The sequence below is a fragment of the Elgaria multicarinata genome, chromosome 14 (genome assembly GCF_023053635.1).
Source record: "Elgaria multicarinata webbii isolate HBS135686 ecotype San Diego chromosome 14, rElgMul1.1.pri, whole genome shotgun sequence".
NCBI classification, from domain to species: Eukaryota; Metazoa; Chordata; class Lepidosauria; order Squamata; family Anguidae; genus Elgaria; species Elgaria multicarinata.
The window spans coordinates 12,137,248-12,156,773 of record NC_086184.1 but is presented as its reverse complement, the minus strand read 5'-3'; the positions used below and the strand labels follow the sequence as shown (position 1 = coordinate 12,156,773).

The 19,526-nt window shown below is 44.7% G+C and overlaps 1 protein-coding gene across 7 annotated transcripts in view; it reads right to left on the bottom strand.

The window, feature by feature from the left end:
- Positions 1–19,526, bottom strand: part of LOC134408811 (ATP-binding cassette sub-family C member 12-like) — a 76,413-nt gene that overhangs the window by 7,210 nt on the left and 49,677 nt on the right. For 4 of the 7 annotated variants that reach the window (XM_063141257.1, XM_063141260.1, XM_063141258.1 and 1 more), the window contains 8 exons: positions 19,177–19,403; positions 16,211–16,348; positions 13,155–13,341; positions 8,721–8,810; positions 6,913–7,102; positions 4,750–4,909; positions 2,046–2,124; positions 398–511 (listed from right to left, as the gene is read on the bottom strand). In XM_063141257.1, coding sequence (XP_062997327.1) covers positions 398–511; positions 2,046–2,124; positions 4,750–4,909; positions 6,913–7,102; positions 8,721–8,810; positions 13,155–13,341; positions 16,211–16,348; positions 19,177–19,403 — 1,185 coding nt within the window. Of the gene's footprint in view, positions 1–397; positions 512–2,045; positions 2,125–4,749; positions 4,910–6,912; positions 7,103–8,720; positions 8,811–13,154; positions 13,342–16,210; positions 16,349–19,176; positions 19,404–19,526 lie in introns of those variants that run through there. The other 3 variants (XR_010026129.1, XR_010026130.1, XM_063141261.1) reach the window with 3 other exon arrangements.

Below are 19,526 nucleotides of genomic sequence, written 5' to 3'. Positions count from 1 at the left end.
TTGGTATGTGTGTTTCAATAGGCGAACTCCAGTGCAAAATTCAGAAAAGTGCAAATAACAAAGATTTAGTGCACATATGGGTTCAAAAATGCAAGACTAGGCAAGGTCATATTAAAAAGTGAACTGAACCAATTCATCCTCCATTCCAAGGCTGAGTGCCTGAATAGGACTGTGGTCTCCCCTCATCTCAATCATAACCACATAAACACTGAAGATACAATAGATTTTCCTTTAAAAATGGTAGTAGTGAGTACCTCTGCCATTTCCGTAGCACAATGCCCCTCTCTCAGTAATGGTAAAACTAACTAGAAATGTACAATGAATCGTGTTTTAAGACCAAGTATCTCTTATGTATTCAACGGCAGTCCATCTGTCTCCCGGCTGCTCCAGGACTCACTTTTGAATTTCGGAGGAGCGCTCTAGCCATACAGAGCAGCTGTCGTTCCCCCACAGAGAAATTTTCTCCATTTTCAACAACCTCTCCTTCTAGTTTTCCTGGCAGTTTTGAAACCTAGAATACATGGGGAAACGCCATGGTGAGGATACATCCTTTTATTTGTTGCACACAGTACAATACCCAGGCAACAATTTCCTTTCTTATGTGATGCTGTTGATCCCTGTCATGTAAAGTGCATAAGCAGAGAGCGTTAAAAGCTACTGGGATGTTTGATAGCAGGCAAGAGAGGGGGAGGAAGGAACTAGGGGAAGTACGGATTTTGTAAAATCCATTCCATCTGTGTTTTGCAGATTGACAGGTGCCATTCTTTCCATCATTCCTCACTGGCGGAATTGGATTTTTGTTCAATTTCCCAAATGAGTGCAAATTCGTGCTTTTTAAAATGAGCATGGGTTCCCCAACATGCATATTTTCATGCTCTCATCTAGGGGAGGAATGCACATTTCTGGCTGGTGGTTATTTTTAATTACATATTTTCTACAACTAAATGTGCATACAATTCTGGAAAGTAAAAATAAATAAATCCGCAAGTCTGTGGAATCTGTGCGATTCGGGAAAAGTCAATCTGCTTTGGAAACTGCCGGGCAGATTCATAAAAATCCAAACTCATTTGATTCCATTGTGGATTCCTCTGACGTCCCTAGGAGGAACTGCCTGAAAGCTAAGGAGGCCGATAAGGATGTGACACATTTAAAGTTCTGGCATGCAGCTATTTCAAGATGGTGGCCAGATTCGGTACTGAACAAACAACCACTGCAGAATGGTAACCCTACATGGCATAGATAGGTTCTGAATCCAAAGCGAGGGTGGCTGTTTTCCCAGGTTCCTCTCCTCTCCTGCTGACTCCTCCAGTCCTGCTCACTTCCTGAACTTGCTACTCTGGCCTGCTGTAGATCTACTGTTGTAAACTATGGTGGCTGGAAAATTCCAACTGCTGTAGTTCAGAAGAATCGATCTATGGCAGCCCAGAGTGGCTCTCCTAGCAGACGGGCAGGTCGCCAACAAGAGCAGAGGCTTCAGAAAAGTCCCCCAGTGTGGTCCCAAACCAGATTTGGGTCGAGGTGGGTTGAATCGGTCCACTTTGACTCAGATCACAGGCAGAGCACACTCCTAAAAACAGCTTACCTGGAGCCCACACTAGTTTACCAATGCATATATTAATCTGGTATATACCTGCCAGGCTTCTATAATGCTTCAGCATTGTGCGGCATGGGTGTAGCATTTTCATAATCAAAGACAGCCCCCATCCCCTAAACATACACTATGTGCAGCAATCTGCTGCATGTTATTAAACATTGAGAAGCACCATATATTACAGTCATCCATTATTTCCCCCCTCCTTTTAATTTTTTTTTAAAAAGAGGGCCGACGCAAAATATAATTAGCGAACATTAATTGTTCCCATTTTTAATGGAACTGAATATTAGCAGTATTATTCTCACTGTGGTTTCTGTTTCTTCTGATTAATGATGCACGGTTAACAAAGAATCAAAATGTTCCATGTACTGTTGTTGAAAAGAAAATAACAACCAGTGAATGATCGGGTGTGATATAAAATCTGATGGGGAAAAAAATGTAAAGAACATACTGTGCCTTTCATGAACGTCCTGTGCAGAGCCTGCCAGATCTGCTCATCTGTATGGTCATGAAAAGGATCTAAGTTGTACCTGGAAGGTAGGAATTAGAATGAAAGAGGGACACGATCCGCTCTAAAGAAAACTTTGCCTGCAGCGCTTCTGCTGGAGCAAGCTCTTGAATTCACGATCATTTCACAGATGAGGCTGATTATGTAGATTAAGTCAGCCTTCTCCAAGCTGGTGTCCTCCGGATATATTGGACTACACCTCCCATCATGCCTAGCCAGCATGGGCATACACACCAGGTCGGGGAATGCTGGGTTAAATCATGACCTGCTTGTCAGCTTCATAGCTAGCTTAGGGCTCATCTTCGTCAACCAGGATATTGCAATATGAAAGCGGTAAGAAGATCCAACCAGTCCATACTCCAGGAAATAAAGCCAGACTGCTCACTTGAGGGAATGGTATTAAAGGCAAATCTGAAGTACTTTGGCCACATAATGAGAAGACAGGATACCCTGGAGAAGAGGCTGATGCTAGGGAAAGTGGAAGGCAAAAGGAAGAGGGGCCGACCAAGGGCAAGATGGATGGATGATATTCTGGAGGTGACAGACTTGACCTTGGGGGAGCTAGGGGTGGCGACGGCCGACAGAAAGCTCTGGTGTGGGCTGGTCCATGAAGTCACGAAGAGTCGGAAGCAGCTGAATGAATAAACAACAACATATAAAAGGCAGGAGCCACACCAAGCAGGATATAGTGGTATGGAAGCGATATATGGTATGTGTCAATGGGCCCCAACAGTTGTCAGTGCACTTTAATACTGCTATAAAGCCGTAGTGTGGCTCCTGCCTTTTATATACTTCTTTCATACTGCAATATCCTGCTTGGTGTCGATGAGCCCTTAGTCTCTGTTAGGAACAGAATGCTGGACTACTTTACATGGCTCAGGAGGACCACAATACCTGATGGAGGGCCTGTCCCGGCATTCAGCATCTAAGGTCCAAGTGGTGGCCCCTCCATTATGGAATGATCTCCACGACAAGGCCCGCCTGGAGCCAACATTGTTAACATTTTGGTGCCCTCTTCTCTCAGGCATGTGGCAGCATGGATTCTGGATCAGCGTCCAGACAACTGGCTATCAAACTACATGGCAGAGACAATTCCATGGGCAGGTTGCAGGGCAGCTGATGTTTCATTGACCCATGCAAAGCCTCCAGAGACCAGTTTGCTCTACTCATGGAAAGTACATAGGAGAAAATACGTATGTTTTAAAATGCACACGGATAATGTTTGCATGAGGGGGAAATGTGCAAAAAAAGAAGAAGAAGAAGAAGAAGAAGAAGAAGAAGAAGAAGAAGAAGAAGAAGAAGAAGAAGAAGAAGTCTAGATTTCCATACAGATTAAAAACAAAACACAAGCTCATGCAAAACCTAAAAAAAGAAAAAGAAAACTCTGACCATCTCTGTGAGGCTGCAATTAACAGCTCCATCTATCCCTAGCTTCCGTTACCAATTTTTTTTAATCTCCCTGTCCTCTCTCCCTGCTCTTGAGCAACTGAACAATAAAACAGATTTTTTAAAATTTGCAAATGCTGAGGGCTTTCTAACAGAGAATGTTTCTTCCTTGACTCCAGCACCAGGAAGACACATGCTGCAATCCTGTGCATTGTTGGCTCAGAAGAAAGCTGCACCGTGTCCCCTATGGGGCTGCAATTCAAAACCGACCTGCCAGGGTGCAAGTCCCGCTGAACTTGGTGGAGCAGACTTCTGAGCAGACAGACATGGGGTTGGCCTGCAGGACTCCTTTATGGTGAGAACCATGGAGACTACTGATTTAAGAATAATTGACTGTTGTGTGTCCTGATGCCTGAGGGTGGGTTGTGGGTTTTGTTTTGTGGCTTGTTATGACAGCATACTGGTTTGGCTATGCGCACGGCATTTGATTTGTGTATTTTCTTGTTGGTATATGGTCAAGGGAATAAACCAGCCTTCCCTATACCCAGCGCCCTCAGGATGTGTTGGACTACAAAACCCGTCATCCCCAGCCATGCCAGCTGGGGCTGATGGGAGTTGCAGAGCAGTGAGCAAATGAACAAGCATTGAATGGCAAGAGAGAAATTGCTTGGCTGGTTAAAGCTGGGAATGAGTGGTGCTCACTTGGTAGCAGGGTAATCCGTGTTTTATTGGTGATTGTAAGCGGTCCAGAATGCCAGGGTTGGTAGACAAGTGGGGTACAAATAAAATGAATGAATGAATGAATGAATGAATAAGGTGTTTAGGATTGAAGCTTATGTGCTTTCTGAGAAGCTTCTGATTCAGATCTCAGCTATAATGTGAAGCCACACACACTAGACCTTCTTTTTTTCCATGCAAAGTATAGCATGATTTCACTACAGAGGTGCCAAGAAATGAAACAATACTTTCTTGGCATCTGGAGAGAATTATGGTTAACAGCAGCCATTCTTAACCAAAGTACAGGCTGTGTGCTTCTACCCTTTTTCTATCTCTGTGATCTCACCTGAGCCATGAACTTACTGGATGACTTTAGGCAACCTTAATATCTTTCAACCTCAACTTCTTATCAGCAGTGCAGAGTTAATATTGCTGGGAGGGGGGAAACTTCCTCTTTATGGGGTAATGGTGGTTATTAGTTTGTATTAGTGGTTGTGGTTCACTTTTGCAGGAAAGGTTAATGGATAATTGCAACAACAGCTACCTTACTGTACCTACAAACAGAACAGGATCTTGAGGGATGACCGACAGCTTCTTTCTTAGAGATTCCAAAGTAATAGTACAGATATCGACCCCGTCGATTAGAATAGTGCCAGCAGTTGGTTCCACGAGACGAAACAGGGCAACCCCTAAAGATGATTTTCCTGTAAGAGTCGAAAAATACCACATTGGCTATTTTAAGTGGACTTCAAGATCCCAAGCCAAAATGTCCAGGATGGTGACATTAGAAGGTAAAGTAATACCTCTCCCTCCCTCCAAATAGCATTCGGTTCAAATTCTTTTTTAGACTCGACATTGTGAAGACGTCACCTGCCTCTGGCTCCAGCCCAGACATGCAAGCAAGCGGTGGCAATGGTGAGAAAGAAGATGAGTAGCCAGAGCAGCTTGCGGCTATGGTGGTGAGAAGGTAGACTGACTCAGGGAGGGGACCCATTGAAGACGTCTTGCCCAAGGGCCCTCAAAAAGCTGGGTCAGGCACCCAAATGTTTGCCCTTCCCATCCGAAGAACAACAAAAGCTAGCGTTTGGGAAGGAGGTGCACAGGAACTCGGAGAACTTCCCTAATGACTGGCTTAGCCCTGTCTCACAATATTGTCTCACAGTATTCTCCCATTGATGGCTGCCATTCCCTTTATTTATTTATTTATTTATTTATTTTATTGATTACATTTCTATACCGCCCAATAGCCGAAGCTCTCTGGGCGGTTCACAAAAATTAAAACCACAGTAAAACACCCAACAGGTTAAAAGCACAATTACAAAATACAGTATAAAAAGCACAACCAGGATAAAACCACGCAGCAAAATTGATATAAGATTAAAATACAGAGTTAGAACAGTAAAATTTAAATTTAAGTTAAAATTAAATGTTAAAATACTGAGAGAATAAAAAGGTCTGCAGCTGGCGACGAAAGTAGTACAGTGTAGGCGCCAGGCGGACCTCTCTGGGGAGCTCATTCCACAACCAGGTGTCACAGCGGAGAAAGCCCTCCTCCTAGTAGCCACCTGCCTCACTTCCTTTGGCAGGGGCTCACGGAGAAGGGCCCCTGTAGATGATCTTAAGGTCTGGGCAGGTACATGTGGGAGGAGGCGTTCCTTCAAATAACCTGGCCCCAAACCGTTTAGGGCTCTAAAGGTCAATACCAGCACTTTGAATCGGGCCCGGACCTGGTCTGGCAGCCAATGAAGCTGGAAAAGGACTGGCGTAATGTGATCTCGCCGGCCAGTCCCTGTTAGTAAACGGGCTGCCCTGTTTTGTACCAGCTGAAGCTTCCGGACCGTTTTCAAAGGCAGCCCCACGTATAACGCATTGCAGTAATCCAAGCGAGAGGTTATCAGAGCATGGATAACTGTAGCTAGGCTATCTCTGTCCAGATAAGGGCGTAGTTGGTATATCAACCTAAGCTGATAAAAGGTGCTCTTTGCCACTGAGTTCACCTGTGCCTCAAGTGACAGTTCTGGATCCAAGAGCACCCCCAAACTACGGACCCGATCCATGGTAAAACAACAACAACAACAATGACAACAACAACAACAACCCAACCACAAGTATGAAAGGGACAGCATTGCAATGGAAGTAGAACTTCTCCTGCACTGCTGATGGTGAGTGTCTTGGCCTATAGTGACAGGGATCAAAGTGACTCTGTGCACTCCCCAAAGACTCCGCCATATATGCTCTCCCAGTGGCGGCTTGAGGTTGAGGTCCCTTGGGCAAGATACCCTTTAATAGGCTCCCTCCCTCGGTAAGACTACCTTTTCACCCTCATTATCACCAGCTTCTATTCCTCCTCCTCTTCCTTATCGTCATTGGCACCACTCACTCGCATGGCATATAGAGAGCCAGCTATCAAGTAGGCCGTGGCATCTACTGCTCCTCTTCTCACCACCACCACTGTCTGGGCCGGAGTGAAAGGCAGATGAACAAGCAGGTTGCAGTGGTGAAAAGGAGGAGCAACAAGAGAAAGTTATTGTCCCAGTGGGACCCTGCTGGGTTGTGGGCCCTTGGGAGGTGCCCGACCAGGCCTCCCCTTGACCCTGGCAATGGGGTCTTCTTCTGCCCACACTTCCCTGCAAGTCATAATGATGGGTATTTCTCCAGCCACAACATCAAATAAAGAGATCAGCAGAAGCGCAACAAAGTGTCATACCAGAGCCTGTCCGGCCAACGATCCCGATTTTTTCTTTGCTGTGAATATTCATGTTTATGTCCTGGAGTACCATGGGGCAGTTTTCTCGGTATCTCATCTGATATTTCTGAAACGTGATCTGACCCTTATCAGGCCAGTTTTCAGGTGGGCTGAGAACTGCAGCACCCTCTTTTGCCTCAGGAACACACATCTGGTGGGGTGGGGGGAAACAGGGGATAGTTATATTGATCTTCTAGTGCAATAGTCATGGATTGGGGTTTTAAAGACATTTAAGCATCCCCTTTCTTGACTTTAAAGACACATATAAGTCCCTCTTACCATTTATGGCAACTTTCCCCAAACACACCTACAGATATGTTGGAATACAACTCTAACCATCCCCAGCCATGATGATGGGAATTGCGCTCAAACACATTGGGAAGGCATCAGGTTGGGGAAAGCTGATTTATGGCATTGATTTAAGAGTACTTCCGAATCCATTCATTGAAAGCCCCTTTGCTGACCTAAACCACAATTTACATTTTCATGTCCACGGACATGCTCTGAAACAAAACATAGGGGGGAAAACAGCTCTCCAAAAGTTTCCAGTATATTGGAGGAAAAGCCAGCTGTGGTTGCCACTGCTTGGCTAGCATCTGTGGCATCATTAACATAGCGTGTTCAGAGGAGGGCAACCAGGATGATCAGGGGTCTGGAAACAAAGCCCTATGAGGAGAGACTGAAACAACTGGGCATGTGTAGCCTGGAGAAGAGAAGATTGAGGGGAGACAGGATAGCACTCTTCAAATACATAAAAGGTTGTCACACATATAAACTTCTCCTGTTGACCTACAAAGCTTTTCACTATCTAGCTCCTTCCTATCTCTCCTCTCTCATCTCACACTATTGCCCCGCTCGTGCTCTTCGCTCCTCTGATGCCATGCTTCTCGCCTGCCCAAGGGTCTCTACTTCCCTTGCTCGGCTTCGTCCATTTTCTTCGGCTGCCCCTTACGCCTGGAACGCTCTACCAGAACATTTGAGAACTACAAGTTCAACCGCAGCTTTTAAAGCTCAGCTAAAAACTTTTCTTTTTCCTAAAGCTTTTAAAACTTGATTTTGTTCTGACTTTATACTGTTAGTTTTACCCTACCCAGTGCCTGTTTGCTTTCTCTTCCCCTCCTTATTGTTTTATTATGGTTTTATTAGAATGTAAGCCTATGCGGCAGGGTCTTGCTATTTACTGTTTTACTCTGTACAGCACCATGTACATTGATGGTGCTATATAAATAAATAAATAAATAAATAAATAAATAATAATAATAATAATAATAATAATAATAAGGATCTCTTCTCGATCATCCCAGAATGCAGGACACAGAGATGGTCAGGGTTTTCTTTTTCTTTTTTTAGGTTTTGCATGAGCTTGTGTTTTGTTTTTAATCTGTATAGAAATCTAGACTTTTTTTTTTTGCACATTTCCCCCTAATGCAAACATTATGCTGGCTAGGGGGCTGATGGCCGTTGCAGTCCAACAACACCCTACTGAATAGGATCAATCCATTCCATCAGCACAGAACTCAACCAGCTCTTTCGGCTGTAGTGGAGACCGTGGTATAGCCGATCAATGTAAACGCCAAAGCTGCATTCACAGCAGAAGTGAAGAACCTGCTGAGATTACTGCTAAAATTGTTACATCTGACTTCACCCATGGCAACCTTCACAATGCTTTATTAGCCACTCTGCAATGAACGGAGGGGCAAAGAAAAATCAAAACCCTCCATATTAGAATTCCAAATCTTTAAGCCTGTAGTCAGGGGTGTCTTTCTTACCGTGATATATTCTGTGATCTGTTCAACGGAAGTAAATTTGGCTTCTGTCTCAGTTCCTGTTCTCACACACACTTGAAGAAGTCCACTTAGCTGTCCAAAGAAAAGAAGGGGGCAGGGAGTGATGTTAGGAGACTTTCTTGCAACATTAGAGAGGGCATTTTGGAAATCACTAGGGTGGGAAACCCTAAACAGCTTGAAAATTTTGGGGGAAAACACCTCAGCAAGCCTTGCCGGTTGTGAAACCAGCCAAGGGAGGGCCCTCGTTCATCGCATTTCATGTTTACAACCTCCTTCAAGCTGTGCCCTCCGTCCACTCCCCCTCTGTGAGGCTGTTTTATCTTTTCTCCTCAGGCACGTATTTAATTTTCCGTGCAAGCGCTTCAAGGGGTTGGGGGAGACACAAACATCTGAGCCATCTGAAAACAATCTCACAGTTTTACAGGCACCAAGAGTGTGGGTTTGACTTCCGTACAGAGGTGTGGGCAGAAAGTTGTCAGGAGAAGAAGGGGCAGAGGAGGACAGAAGCAGAAATAGGAGCGAGAGATTGGAAGGGGGATATTGGAAGACGATAAGTACCGCAAGTGGAGGGGAAGGACATGTTTCTGAAGGGAAGGGCATAATGCTTGAATTGGGCAGTAGAGGGCTCAAGGTGGTATCCTGCCTGCAGTCCCATCAAATCCCAAATCAAGCCATTTCTGGCAAGCAGGCTGTGGCGTTACACCCCACAAATCAGTTCCCTAATGTATGTCTAGGATTTGTAAGTCTATTGTGTTTAGAATGTTGACCTGAGTGGGTGGAAATTGAATATCTTAGGAGCGGGGAGGAGGATATATAAGGGAATGACTAAGGTGATGGGTTTTTTTTTTTAAAGTACTTTGGTTCGACGGAGAATTAGAGGATCAGGGTAAAGAGTGTTGTCTTTTGAGCGTAGTGAGCAGATAGTCAGTTGGTGTACATTAAACAATCCTGATAATAAAGAAAGTTCAAGAGTGAAGGTGTGAGAGAAAGGAAAGCGTGTGTGAGAAGAGAGGAAGGATTGGATGAGAGGTTTTAACAAGGGTCTGAGAAGTTTTATTATGAAACAAAGTTTGTGAACAACTAAATAAATTTTTATTCAGTTTGTTGTACTACCACAAAAATCCCACGTGTCTCCTTGGCATTTATCATCTGCAGTTATATACATATAACACCGGTTCTGACATCAATTCACCATCAGCACATATAATTCACAGCGCATTATTTTATTCCTGAAATTATTCTTGTTTAACCCCTTTCTCCACGTAGTTTGTAGAAAGGTGGTGTTTGTCCCTCACCTCAGGCTCATAAAGTGGTGGCGCTTTATGGCGCTTAGCTTGAGCAGGGAGGGTCCGTGGACAGGCCTGTTGTAAAGAGCCTGTGTCGTGGCACAGGCTCCCTTACCTTAAGTGTGTGAACCCACCTAGGAAGGGTCAGCTCCAGTTAGGAGAGGGTCGTCAGCAAAGTGAATTCCAGTGGAGGCTAGTGGCTCCCATTCAGCAGGTCTGTGATTCCATTCTGGGTTTCAATCAGAATCAGCCAGAACTCTACATGAGCTCTCCAAGGTGCTCAGCCCTAGCCCCAAGATGAGTTCAGCCTCTTGGCTATCTCATTTAGAGTCCTAGCTGGTTCTGACTGAAACCCAGAATGGAATCACAGCTCCATGGAAATCAGAGCCACCAGCCTCTAGTGTTGCCTTCAGGTAGGCCCCTTCCACCTTGGCAGGGCCTCAACCACAGTAGGGTGGCCATTTTTGCATTGCTAAACAAGAGGAAAGCCTGTAGCTCAGTGGTAGAGAATGTGCTTTGCATGTAGAAGGTCACAGGTTTGATCCCTGGCATCTCCAGATGGGGCTGGAAAAACTGCCTGAAACTCTGAAGATCTGCTGTTAGTCAGAGTCAACGATATGGAGCTACAAGGCCCAACGGCCTGACTCAGTGTAGGGCAGCTTCCTAGGAATTGCTTTTTGGGAGTTTGATCCTATGGGTATTAAGAATCCACCATTCAGCCACTTTCATGTAGGGCGGCTGTGCTGTGCTGTGCCAAGCCAAAGGAATATTCAAAGCAGAAAGGGAGTTTAAGGAGAAGATAGTGACTCATAAACCCAGCAACCTCACTCCTGGATGATAAATCCCTGAGGCAATTTTAGGGCTATTACAAGTGCCTGTGGAGATTGACTAACTACAGGCCTAGAAAAAAAAATATCTTTCACAATTTGACTTGAGGGGCCTGTGTTTTGCTGAGTTCACTGCTGATTCCTAGGAAACAGTTATCCTTTTGGAAAATGAGCTAATAAAGGGACTCGTAATTTACCTTGTGTGTATTTGTGTGTGTGTCTGTGTTGACTCATACTTAAAGAGGAAAGATTATGCTAGAAGCAAAATCTGCTTTTCCCACCATGTATTAATGTGCATAAAGTACAGAGTTGAGTGACACATCATTAATCCTGTGATGATAACAGATAGCTTCTTCTATTCACTATACACACATTAAATGACAGGAATGGAATTTCTGGACCTAGGCGAGGAAAGGTTAAGGTGACAAATCCAGTCAACGATTTGTAGCTGTCCAGAGAACCATTACAACTGGATATATACCTCCATCACTAGTCTGAAACTGTAAAGGTTAAGGATAGGGATGGGGTGTGCATATAAAAACAGACGCCATGCAATGAGTGGTTTAGAGGAGTCTGCTTAGGGTGACTTATAAGAAAATAACGTATTGATTTCGATGTATGATTAAAATCACAGCAGAAACGTTCTATGGCAGTTCTTTGCCCCAAGGTCGGTTTTGTAGAACCTGAAAGACTTAAAGGAATAGAAGGTCAACCATGGAAGGACTTTGGCTGAGCCCCCCTTGCCAGGCCTCTGTTGCCTGAGGGTCAATTCGCACCTCATCAGAGGCAGGGCCGGCTCTGCCATTAGGCAGAGGGAGGTGGCTGCTTCAAGCTGTAGATGTTGGCCAGAGTGGGGAGAGGTGGGGAGGTGTTGGAGGGCAAGACTCGGTGTGATGTAAGATCCAACTGGCAGTCCATTCAGCTTTTGTTCGTGGAATTAAGGTGGGGGGCATCATTTTGTCCTTGATCTCAGGCAGCAAAATGTCTTGGGCAGGCCCTGCCTGAGGGCTATGGAAGAAGGTTCCCTATGGCTTCTTTCTGCTCAGATAAGATCGGTAAGAAACCATGGCTTGTGCCAGGGCATTAATAGCATTACTTCTAGGGATGTCAGAGAAATCCATTTGTGGGATGGGGTCCAATGAGTCAAGCCTGTTGCTGAGTGGTGGAGCACACGCTAAGCCAGTAGAAGGTCCCAGTTTCCATTCATAGCATCTCTGCTTCAAAAAGGATCAGGTAGCAGGTCATAAGAAAGCCAGCTTGTCCGAGACTGTGATGATCTGCTGCTAATCAGAGTAAACCCCTACTGGGATTGATGAACCAATAGAGTGACTAGATATTCAGGATGGCCATCATTGGAAATCTGGTTCTTGTTTGGGTCAACCAAGTTCCACAGTGTAGGACTCGCTTTGCATCTGCAAGTCGAGCTGCGGGCTGCTCCCCGAACTCCAGGATTTTTTAAAAATATTTTTTAATAGGGGTGGAAGTTCTATAATTTGTGCACATTTCTGAGTATGTTGCACAAATCATAGAATCATAGATCATAGGAACATAGAATAGTAGCGTTGGAAGGGGCCTATAAGGCCATCGAGTCCAACCCCCTGCTCAGTGCAGGAATCCACCTTAAAGCATCCCTGACAGATGGTTGTCCAGCTGCCTCTTGAATGCCTCTAGTGTGGGAGAGCCCACCGCCTCCCTAGGTAACTGGTTCCATTGTCATACTGCTCTAACAGTCAGGAAGTTTTTCCTGATGTCCAGCCAGAATCTGGCTTCCTGTAACTTGAGCCCATTATTCCGTGTCCTGCACTCTGGGAGGATCGAGAAGAGATCCTGGCCCTCCCCTGTGTGACAACCTTTTAAGTATTTGAAGAGTGCTATCATGTCTCCCCTCAATCTTGTCTTCTCCAGGCTAAACATGCCCAGTTCTTTCAGTCTCTCTTCATAGGACTTTGTTTCCAGACCCCTGATCATGGCCTTCTTGACCAGATACAAAAGAGGGCAGGGCTCCTGCAGCTTCAACTGTTGGGATGAAGAGGGACTGCATGCATACAAGTGACACCTGCTGAAGTTCCCATTTCAATGCAACTGTTAAAGATACAGGAGCCCGGTCTTCCTTTCCATATGGTCACCCTATTGGCATTGAAATAAGAATGCATTTCTCACCCATCCCTAGCTGTATAGCTCCATTCACATGGCCTGAAACCATCCCACTAGGATGTTGGAGTGGAGCCCAGCCTAGGCCCGATTTGGACTGTGTGAAAATGGGAGTATGAGTTCAGCAAAGACTCCAACCGCAGATCTTTTACCTGGATAATGTAAGACAAAGCCAAGCCTTTTTCGGCAGCACTTATGGATGACGGACTGAGGACTACGAACAGGGCAACGATGAAAGTCATGGTGCTCATGAGGATGTCCGTCCTCACTGCAAACCACCGTAGTGCATAGTTAAACAGCATAAAATGACTGGAGTTTTCATCATTCAGCCTTATGAAACTGAAATGAAAGCAAAAACAACGTTTTAATGGTCTTTTCAACAGCCAGGCAGTGTGGTGTAGTGGGTTAGTGTGTTGGACTGGGACTCAGGAGATCCAGGTTCTAGTCCCCATTTGGCCATGAAGCTAATTGGAGCAGTCACCAACTCTCATCCTAACCTACCTCACAGGGTTCTTGTGAAGATAGAACAGAGAGGAGGAAGATTGTGTGAAATCTTTTAACATAAATATTCAACATGTCCCTAAGATCAGTCTCTGTACTGAAGGACTGAAGAATGGCTACTGTAATACTAATTTTAAAATAGCGATCCTAGGGAGATCCCCAAAGTTACAGACTGAATAGTTTAATGTCTGCTCTGGGTAAATTGGTTAAAAGCATTATTAAAGATAAAATTAGTAATCAAAAAGAGCAAGCTGTACTGAAAAAGAATTAATATGGCTTCCACAAAGGTAAGTCCTGTCTCACCAAACTTTTAGAGTTTTTTGAGAGTGACAAGGGTGATCCAGTAGACATTGTTTACTCAGACTTCCAAATGGGTTTTGTCAAAGTCACTCACCAAAAACTCCTGAGCAAACTTAGCAGTCATGGAATGAGAGGAGAGGTCCTCTTATGGACCAGAAACTGGATGAAGAACAGAAAACAGAGAGTAGGAATAAATGGTAGATTCTCCCAATGGAGGGCTGTAAACATATAAACAAGTCTAAAGTGATGCGCGTTGGGGCAAAAAATCCCAACTTCATGTGTACACTGATGAGATCGGAATTAGAAGTGACTGACCAAGAATGAGATCTTGGGGTTGTGGTGGACAGCTTGAAAATGTTGACCCAGTGTGCAGTTGCTATGATAAAGGAAAATTCCAAGTTATTAGGAAAAGGGCTAAATTATCAAAGGGCTAAAGCAACTCCCCCTATGAGGAAAGGTTGCAACATCGGGGACTGTTTAGCTAAGAAAGAAAAAAATAGTGAGGGGAAGACATGTTTGAGATGTTTAAAATTATGCACGGTGTGGAGAATGTGGATAAGCAGACATTTTTCTCCCTCTCTCATAATACTAGAACCTGGATTCATTTGAGGAAGCTGATTGGTGGAACATTCAGAACAGATTAAAGGAAGGGCTTCTTCACAACATTGTATAGTTAAATTATGGAATTCCCTTCCACAAGATGTAGTGGTGGTCACCAGTTTGGAATGGCTTTAAAGGGGATTGGACAAATTCCTGGAGGAGAAGGGTATCAATGGCTACTAGTCCTGATGGCTATATGCTACCTCCAGTAATAGAGGCAGTTATGCCTATGTGTTCCAGTTGTTGGGCAACATGGGTGGGAGGGTGCTATTGTGGGTTTCCCAGGAGCAGCTAGTTGGACACTGTGTGAAAAGAATGCTGGACTAGATGGTCCTTTGAACTGATGGAGCATGGCTCTTCTTATGTTCTTCAGAGTGGCCACCTAGACTCAGGGAGCACAGGCATCCAAATGTAAAGGCTCAGCCAGCTGCAAGATAAAGTACCCACCGAAGGAATAAGGACTCCTCATGAGTAAAGGTATACTTGTGAGTAAAGTATATCAGCTCCACCCCTGGCTGAACGTTCAGGTTCATATCTCGATGGGTGGCAGATATTTCAGTGTGAATAATAAGCATCTTTCTCATAAGAACTTCAGAAGCCTTGTGTTGCTTGACTAACCCCAGTGCTACCAGGATCTCCAAGGAGCTGCATGGGGACCATGTTCTCCTCAGATAATGGGTCTACCAGGCCATTCTTGCAAAGACGGGATGCCACACTTGGTATTGCTAACTATCCCTAAATATAGGAAGGCATTCTCCTTAGCAAGGTTCATTGTTCTCCCCTCCAAGCTCTTAGAGGGCAGATCGAAGAAAACCCCAATGAATAATAGATGCTGCCCCTGCAATAACACCAAGGTGGAATCCATCTTGCATGTTCTCTTCTACTGTAGTTATTATCAAGAGGCCAGGAAAGACCTAATATGTCCTATTATACAGTGTTTCCCTGGTCACTCTCCTTAGTCTCTTATGATTATTTTACTCCAGGGTACTCATACGGCTATTACTGAGCAAGTGGTCAAATTTCTGGATCTGGCTATTCTCATTAGACCACACATGGATCTTTGATCATTTCTTTCAATCTACTGATTAGCAATTTTTTACAGATTTTGTATCCTTTCTTTTTACCATCGTGTATTTATGTTAACATGTGTGTTCCCTACATGCTATAATAATGGTCTGTTGACTGCAAATAAAGATTGGTTGATGGACTAACCCCAGTGCACTGGAATTCTACAACACACAAACCACCCCCACGCCAGCGTCTTCTTATGACGATTTTGCAAGCCCCTAACATGGATAAGGACTGAAGCCTCCCTTCTCTGTCAACGCACTCTGCAAATTCCTGGGGCTCAGAATGGGAAAGGTTGTACCGGCACTGGGTAGCTTTGTGCCCCATTTCTCCAGCTAGACTCCAGGTTACAAAAGAACCGGAAGAAGACTTACAGATCTGTTGAATTCTTCCACTTTAAAAACCCAGTCCTAACAATAGCTTAATGCTGGGGGGAAAGAATATAAAGAGCTCCAGTGGGGATACCATACAGCTGCGTACATAACGATCTCTTTGAGACAATTCTGAGAATCCACGTTGCAATCCAGGAGCTTCCCCATGGCTTGCCATTTCCTGCAAATGAAAAGCCGCAGGACGCTCACCGTTTATGTTGCACAATAACAGAGTGGCTTCATCAATGTCCCGGCAGGTGCAAAATCGGCAAGATTGGCGACCAGGTGAAGAATAACAACACGGCTTTATCCATCCTGTCTGAGTGACCGATGGAGAAAAAGTGTGATTTGTTGACCAGGCTACTTACTGATTGATATAGTCTTCCTGCTTTTGGTAGGCATGGATCGTACTAAGACCTTGGATGGTAGATGTGATCAGAGAAAACCAGGGAGACCTGCTGATGTTTTCAACTCGTTTTAGCTCTCGGATTGTGTTCTGAAAAACCCTGCAATATAAAGCAGATTATTGTGCAAACTTAGATCTCTGGTTTGGAAGTGGAATCAAATCTCTTCTAACCCTCCCTCCTCCCCCAGCATTCTGGATTTTAAAACTGTAAATAATTGAGCCCCACCACTAATAGAAGCCTTGCAGTGCAGTATTTTTATATGTCTACTCAGAAGTAAATCTCATTGAGTTCAGTGGGATTTATTCCTAGGTAAGTGAGCCTCGTGTGGCGCAGAGCGGTAAAGCAGCAGTTTCTGCAGCTGAAACTCTCCCCATGGCCTGAGTCCGATCCCAGCGGAAGCTAGTTTTAGGCAGCCGGCTTGGGTCGACTCAGCCTTCCATCCTCCCGAGGTTGGTAAAATGAGTACCCAGTTAGCTGGGGGAAAGGTAATAATGGCCGGGGAAGGCAATGGCAAACCACCCCGCTATAAGGCCTGCCAAGAAAACGTCGTCGAAAGCTGGTGTCCCTCCAAGAGTCAGTAATGACTCAGTGCTTGCACGAGAGGTTCCTTTCCTTTTCAAGTGGGTATAGGGTTGCAGCCTTAGGTATTCGTCAAGATCTGAGCAGTGCAAAATAAAATTTGCAGCTTACTGTTTGCATGCATGAAAACTGTTTGCATGCAACTTGCTGTTGGCCTGGTCCTTCGCTGGAATTTGGCCCCTAAGAACTTCCCCAAAATTAAATTCAACCCTCAGGCTAAAAGAGGTTTGCTTTAGCCTGTGAGAGGTGAGCCCAGCACATTCTCATTAAGCCTCTGGCCTTCTCAGGCTCTCCAGGCAAACTGAGAATGGTAGTATTTTAGGGGCATTTGGGATATAGTGGTTAGAAGCATCAGATGAGGACTGGAGAGATACACATTCAAATCTCCCCTTAGCCACAGAGTTTGCTGGGTATCTGTGGGACAGTTTCAGCTGAACCTGCCTCAGTGTCTTTTTGCCCCAAGATAAGAAGAAGAAGAAGAGGAAGAAGAAGAAGAAGAAGAAGAAGAAGAAGAAGAAGAAGAAGAAGAAGAAGAAGATAAATCATATCTTTCTGTCCTTCCAGACCCACAAGGGATCTTAATGATGGCATATTCAACCCAATATATATAAAAATGTTAATCTAACAGCAACACCTCTGGCAGAATAGCAGCACTATGAGATGGGGAGAGTTGGGTAAATGTCTTAGTGTATGCTGAACCACTGCAACACGATCTATATGGGGCTGGCTTTTGAATACTGTGCAGAAACAACAACTATTTGGCTAGAGTTTTGACTGAAGCCGGTCATTTGGAGGATGCAAGACCTGTGATGGTCCTGGACTATGACCCCCTCGGAGATGGAGTTCTCCAGCAGCAGCACATGAAGAAGTCAGTGACTGCAGAAAAATGTGCTGGCCCTTTAAGGAAGCCCAGTGCAGCACTTGAGGGGGCGGAGCTCCCAGCAGGACTGTCCTGGCTAGCTATAAAACTCTGGTAGTTGCTTTAGTCCAGGGCAGGGGTGATGTGCTTGTTATTTTAGGTGCAAGGTTGCTGACCATGGTCCTGAACGCAAGCTGAGAATCCCTGAGTCAGTACCTCCAGGGCTGTCCAGGGTCCTGAACCTGTGCTGTTGTAGATCTGCACTAACTACCTTGCATGGTGCCCTCTTCCTGAGCCATTGCCTCAGTGAGATGAAATCTCTGATAGATCATTATTGCAGCAGCCAATAAGGCTTCCAGTTCATTTTGGGGTGCATTTCAAAATGCTGGTGGTTCCCTTTAAAGCCCAAAATGACTTAGCACCAGAATACCTAGGGTACTTTCTCCTGCTGCTTGATCCTACCTGTTCTGTTAAATTAGGGGCAGGCAACCTGGTGTCCTCCAGATGTTTTTGGGTACAATCCCCTTAAACCCATACCATTGGCCATGTTAGCTGGGGTTGATGGGAGTTGAAGTCTACAATGTGTAAAAAGTTCCCTACCCTTAACTTAATTAATCAGGGGGAGCCTGCCTCTGCACCCCACCATCATCAGAGTTGTACTTGGCTAGGATGAGGGGGAGGACATTTTTTTCTCTAAGCTGTGGAACTCCCTGCCCCAGGAAATCTTGTCTCCCTCCATAGTGACATTTAGATGCTGGTTTCAAGCTTCTTTTTGTGTTTTAGTGTGCTTTTGGCTTAGCTTTCTTTCTTTTAACTTGCCACATATGTGTTGCCGTTATTGTTTCAATTTTTTTACATGACTGCTACATGGCCCATATGTCAACTATTGTTGACACTAACTGGCAGTGACTCTCCAGAGTTTCATGCAAGATTCTTCCCTAGCCATACCTGGAGAAGTTAGGGGTTGAACCCAGGGACCTTCTGCACACAAAGGGTTTTTTGGAAACAAAATGGAAAATGGGTAGAATTTATATAATTTAGTTCAATCAACCAATGGGGGCATAAGAATAACACATTATCCACAACTAGCCCCAATGTCCTTTGAAATATCCATATTTTTACCTGCTGTCTAGACCACATTAAAGAGGAAGCCATTCAAATATTCCTTAGAAGAGAAATCCACACTTGAAGTGCCACAGCAGAGAAGGCCCTGTATTTGCAAAGCCACCCACCTTGCAACATACCCAGAGGTACACTGATCTGGACTTCTAAAGATGATCTATGTCAGCAGTTGTGTATGTATAAGGGACTGTGAATTCACTCCTGCCCATGAGATTCTGGGAGACCGGATTATTCACATTTGGCACGTCTATGCTCATGCATGCACAGGCGCACACGGATTGAATATGCTGCCGTTCATTTGTTTTTTTTTAACTGGGGTAGGAAAAGAAACCTTATTCTTAAAATAAAATTAGAACACCTAACTTACTGGAAGAGTAGAACAAAAAGAACAGTTAGGAGGGCCACTACAATTAGGAGAGAAGGAAACACAATGGCAGTGATGACAAGGATTGAGAGCACCATGAAAAACTGCTGCAGAAAGTTCTCAGCGTGAAATGGAAGCCTCACGTCCAACTCATCCATATCCTTAGAAAACCGGTTCATTACTCTGCCAGTGGGAGTCGTATCAAAGAAACTCATTGGGCTCTGTAAGATCTGTGGATAAAGGGGGAAAAGAAACCGCTAACATCAACAGCAGCAGCAGCAACAAAATGGGATGGCAGACATGTCTTTTGCAGCTTTCTGTATCTGGATGGCAGATATACACCGGCATAATCT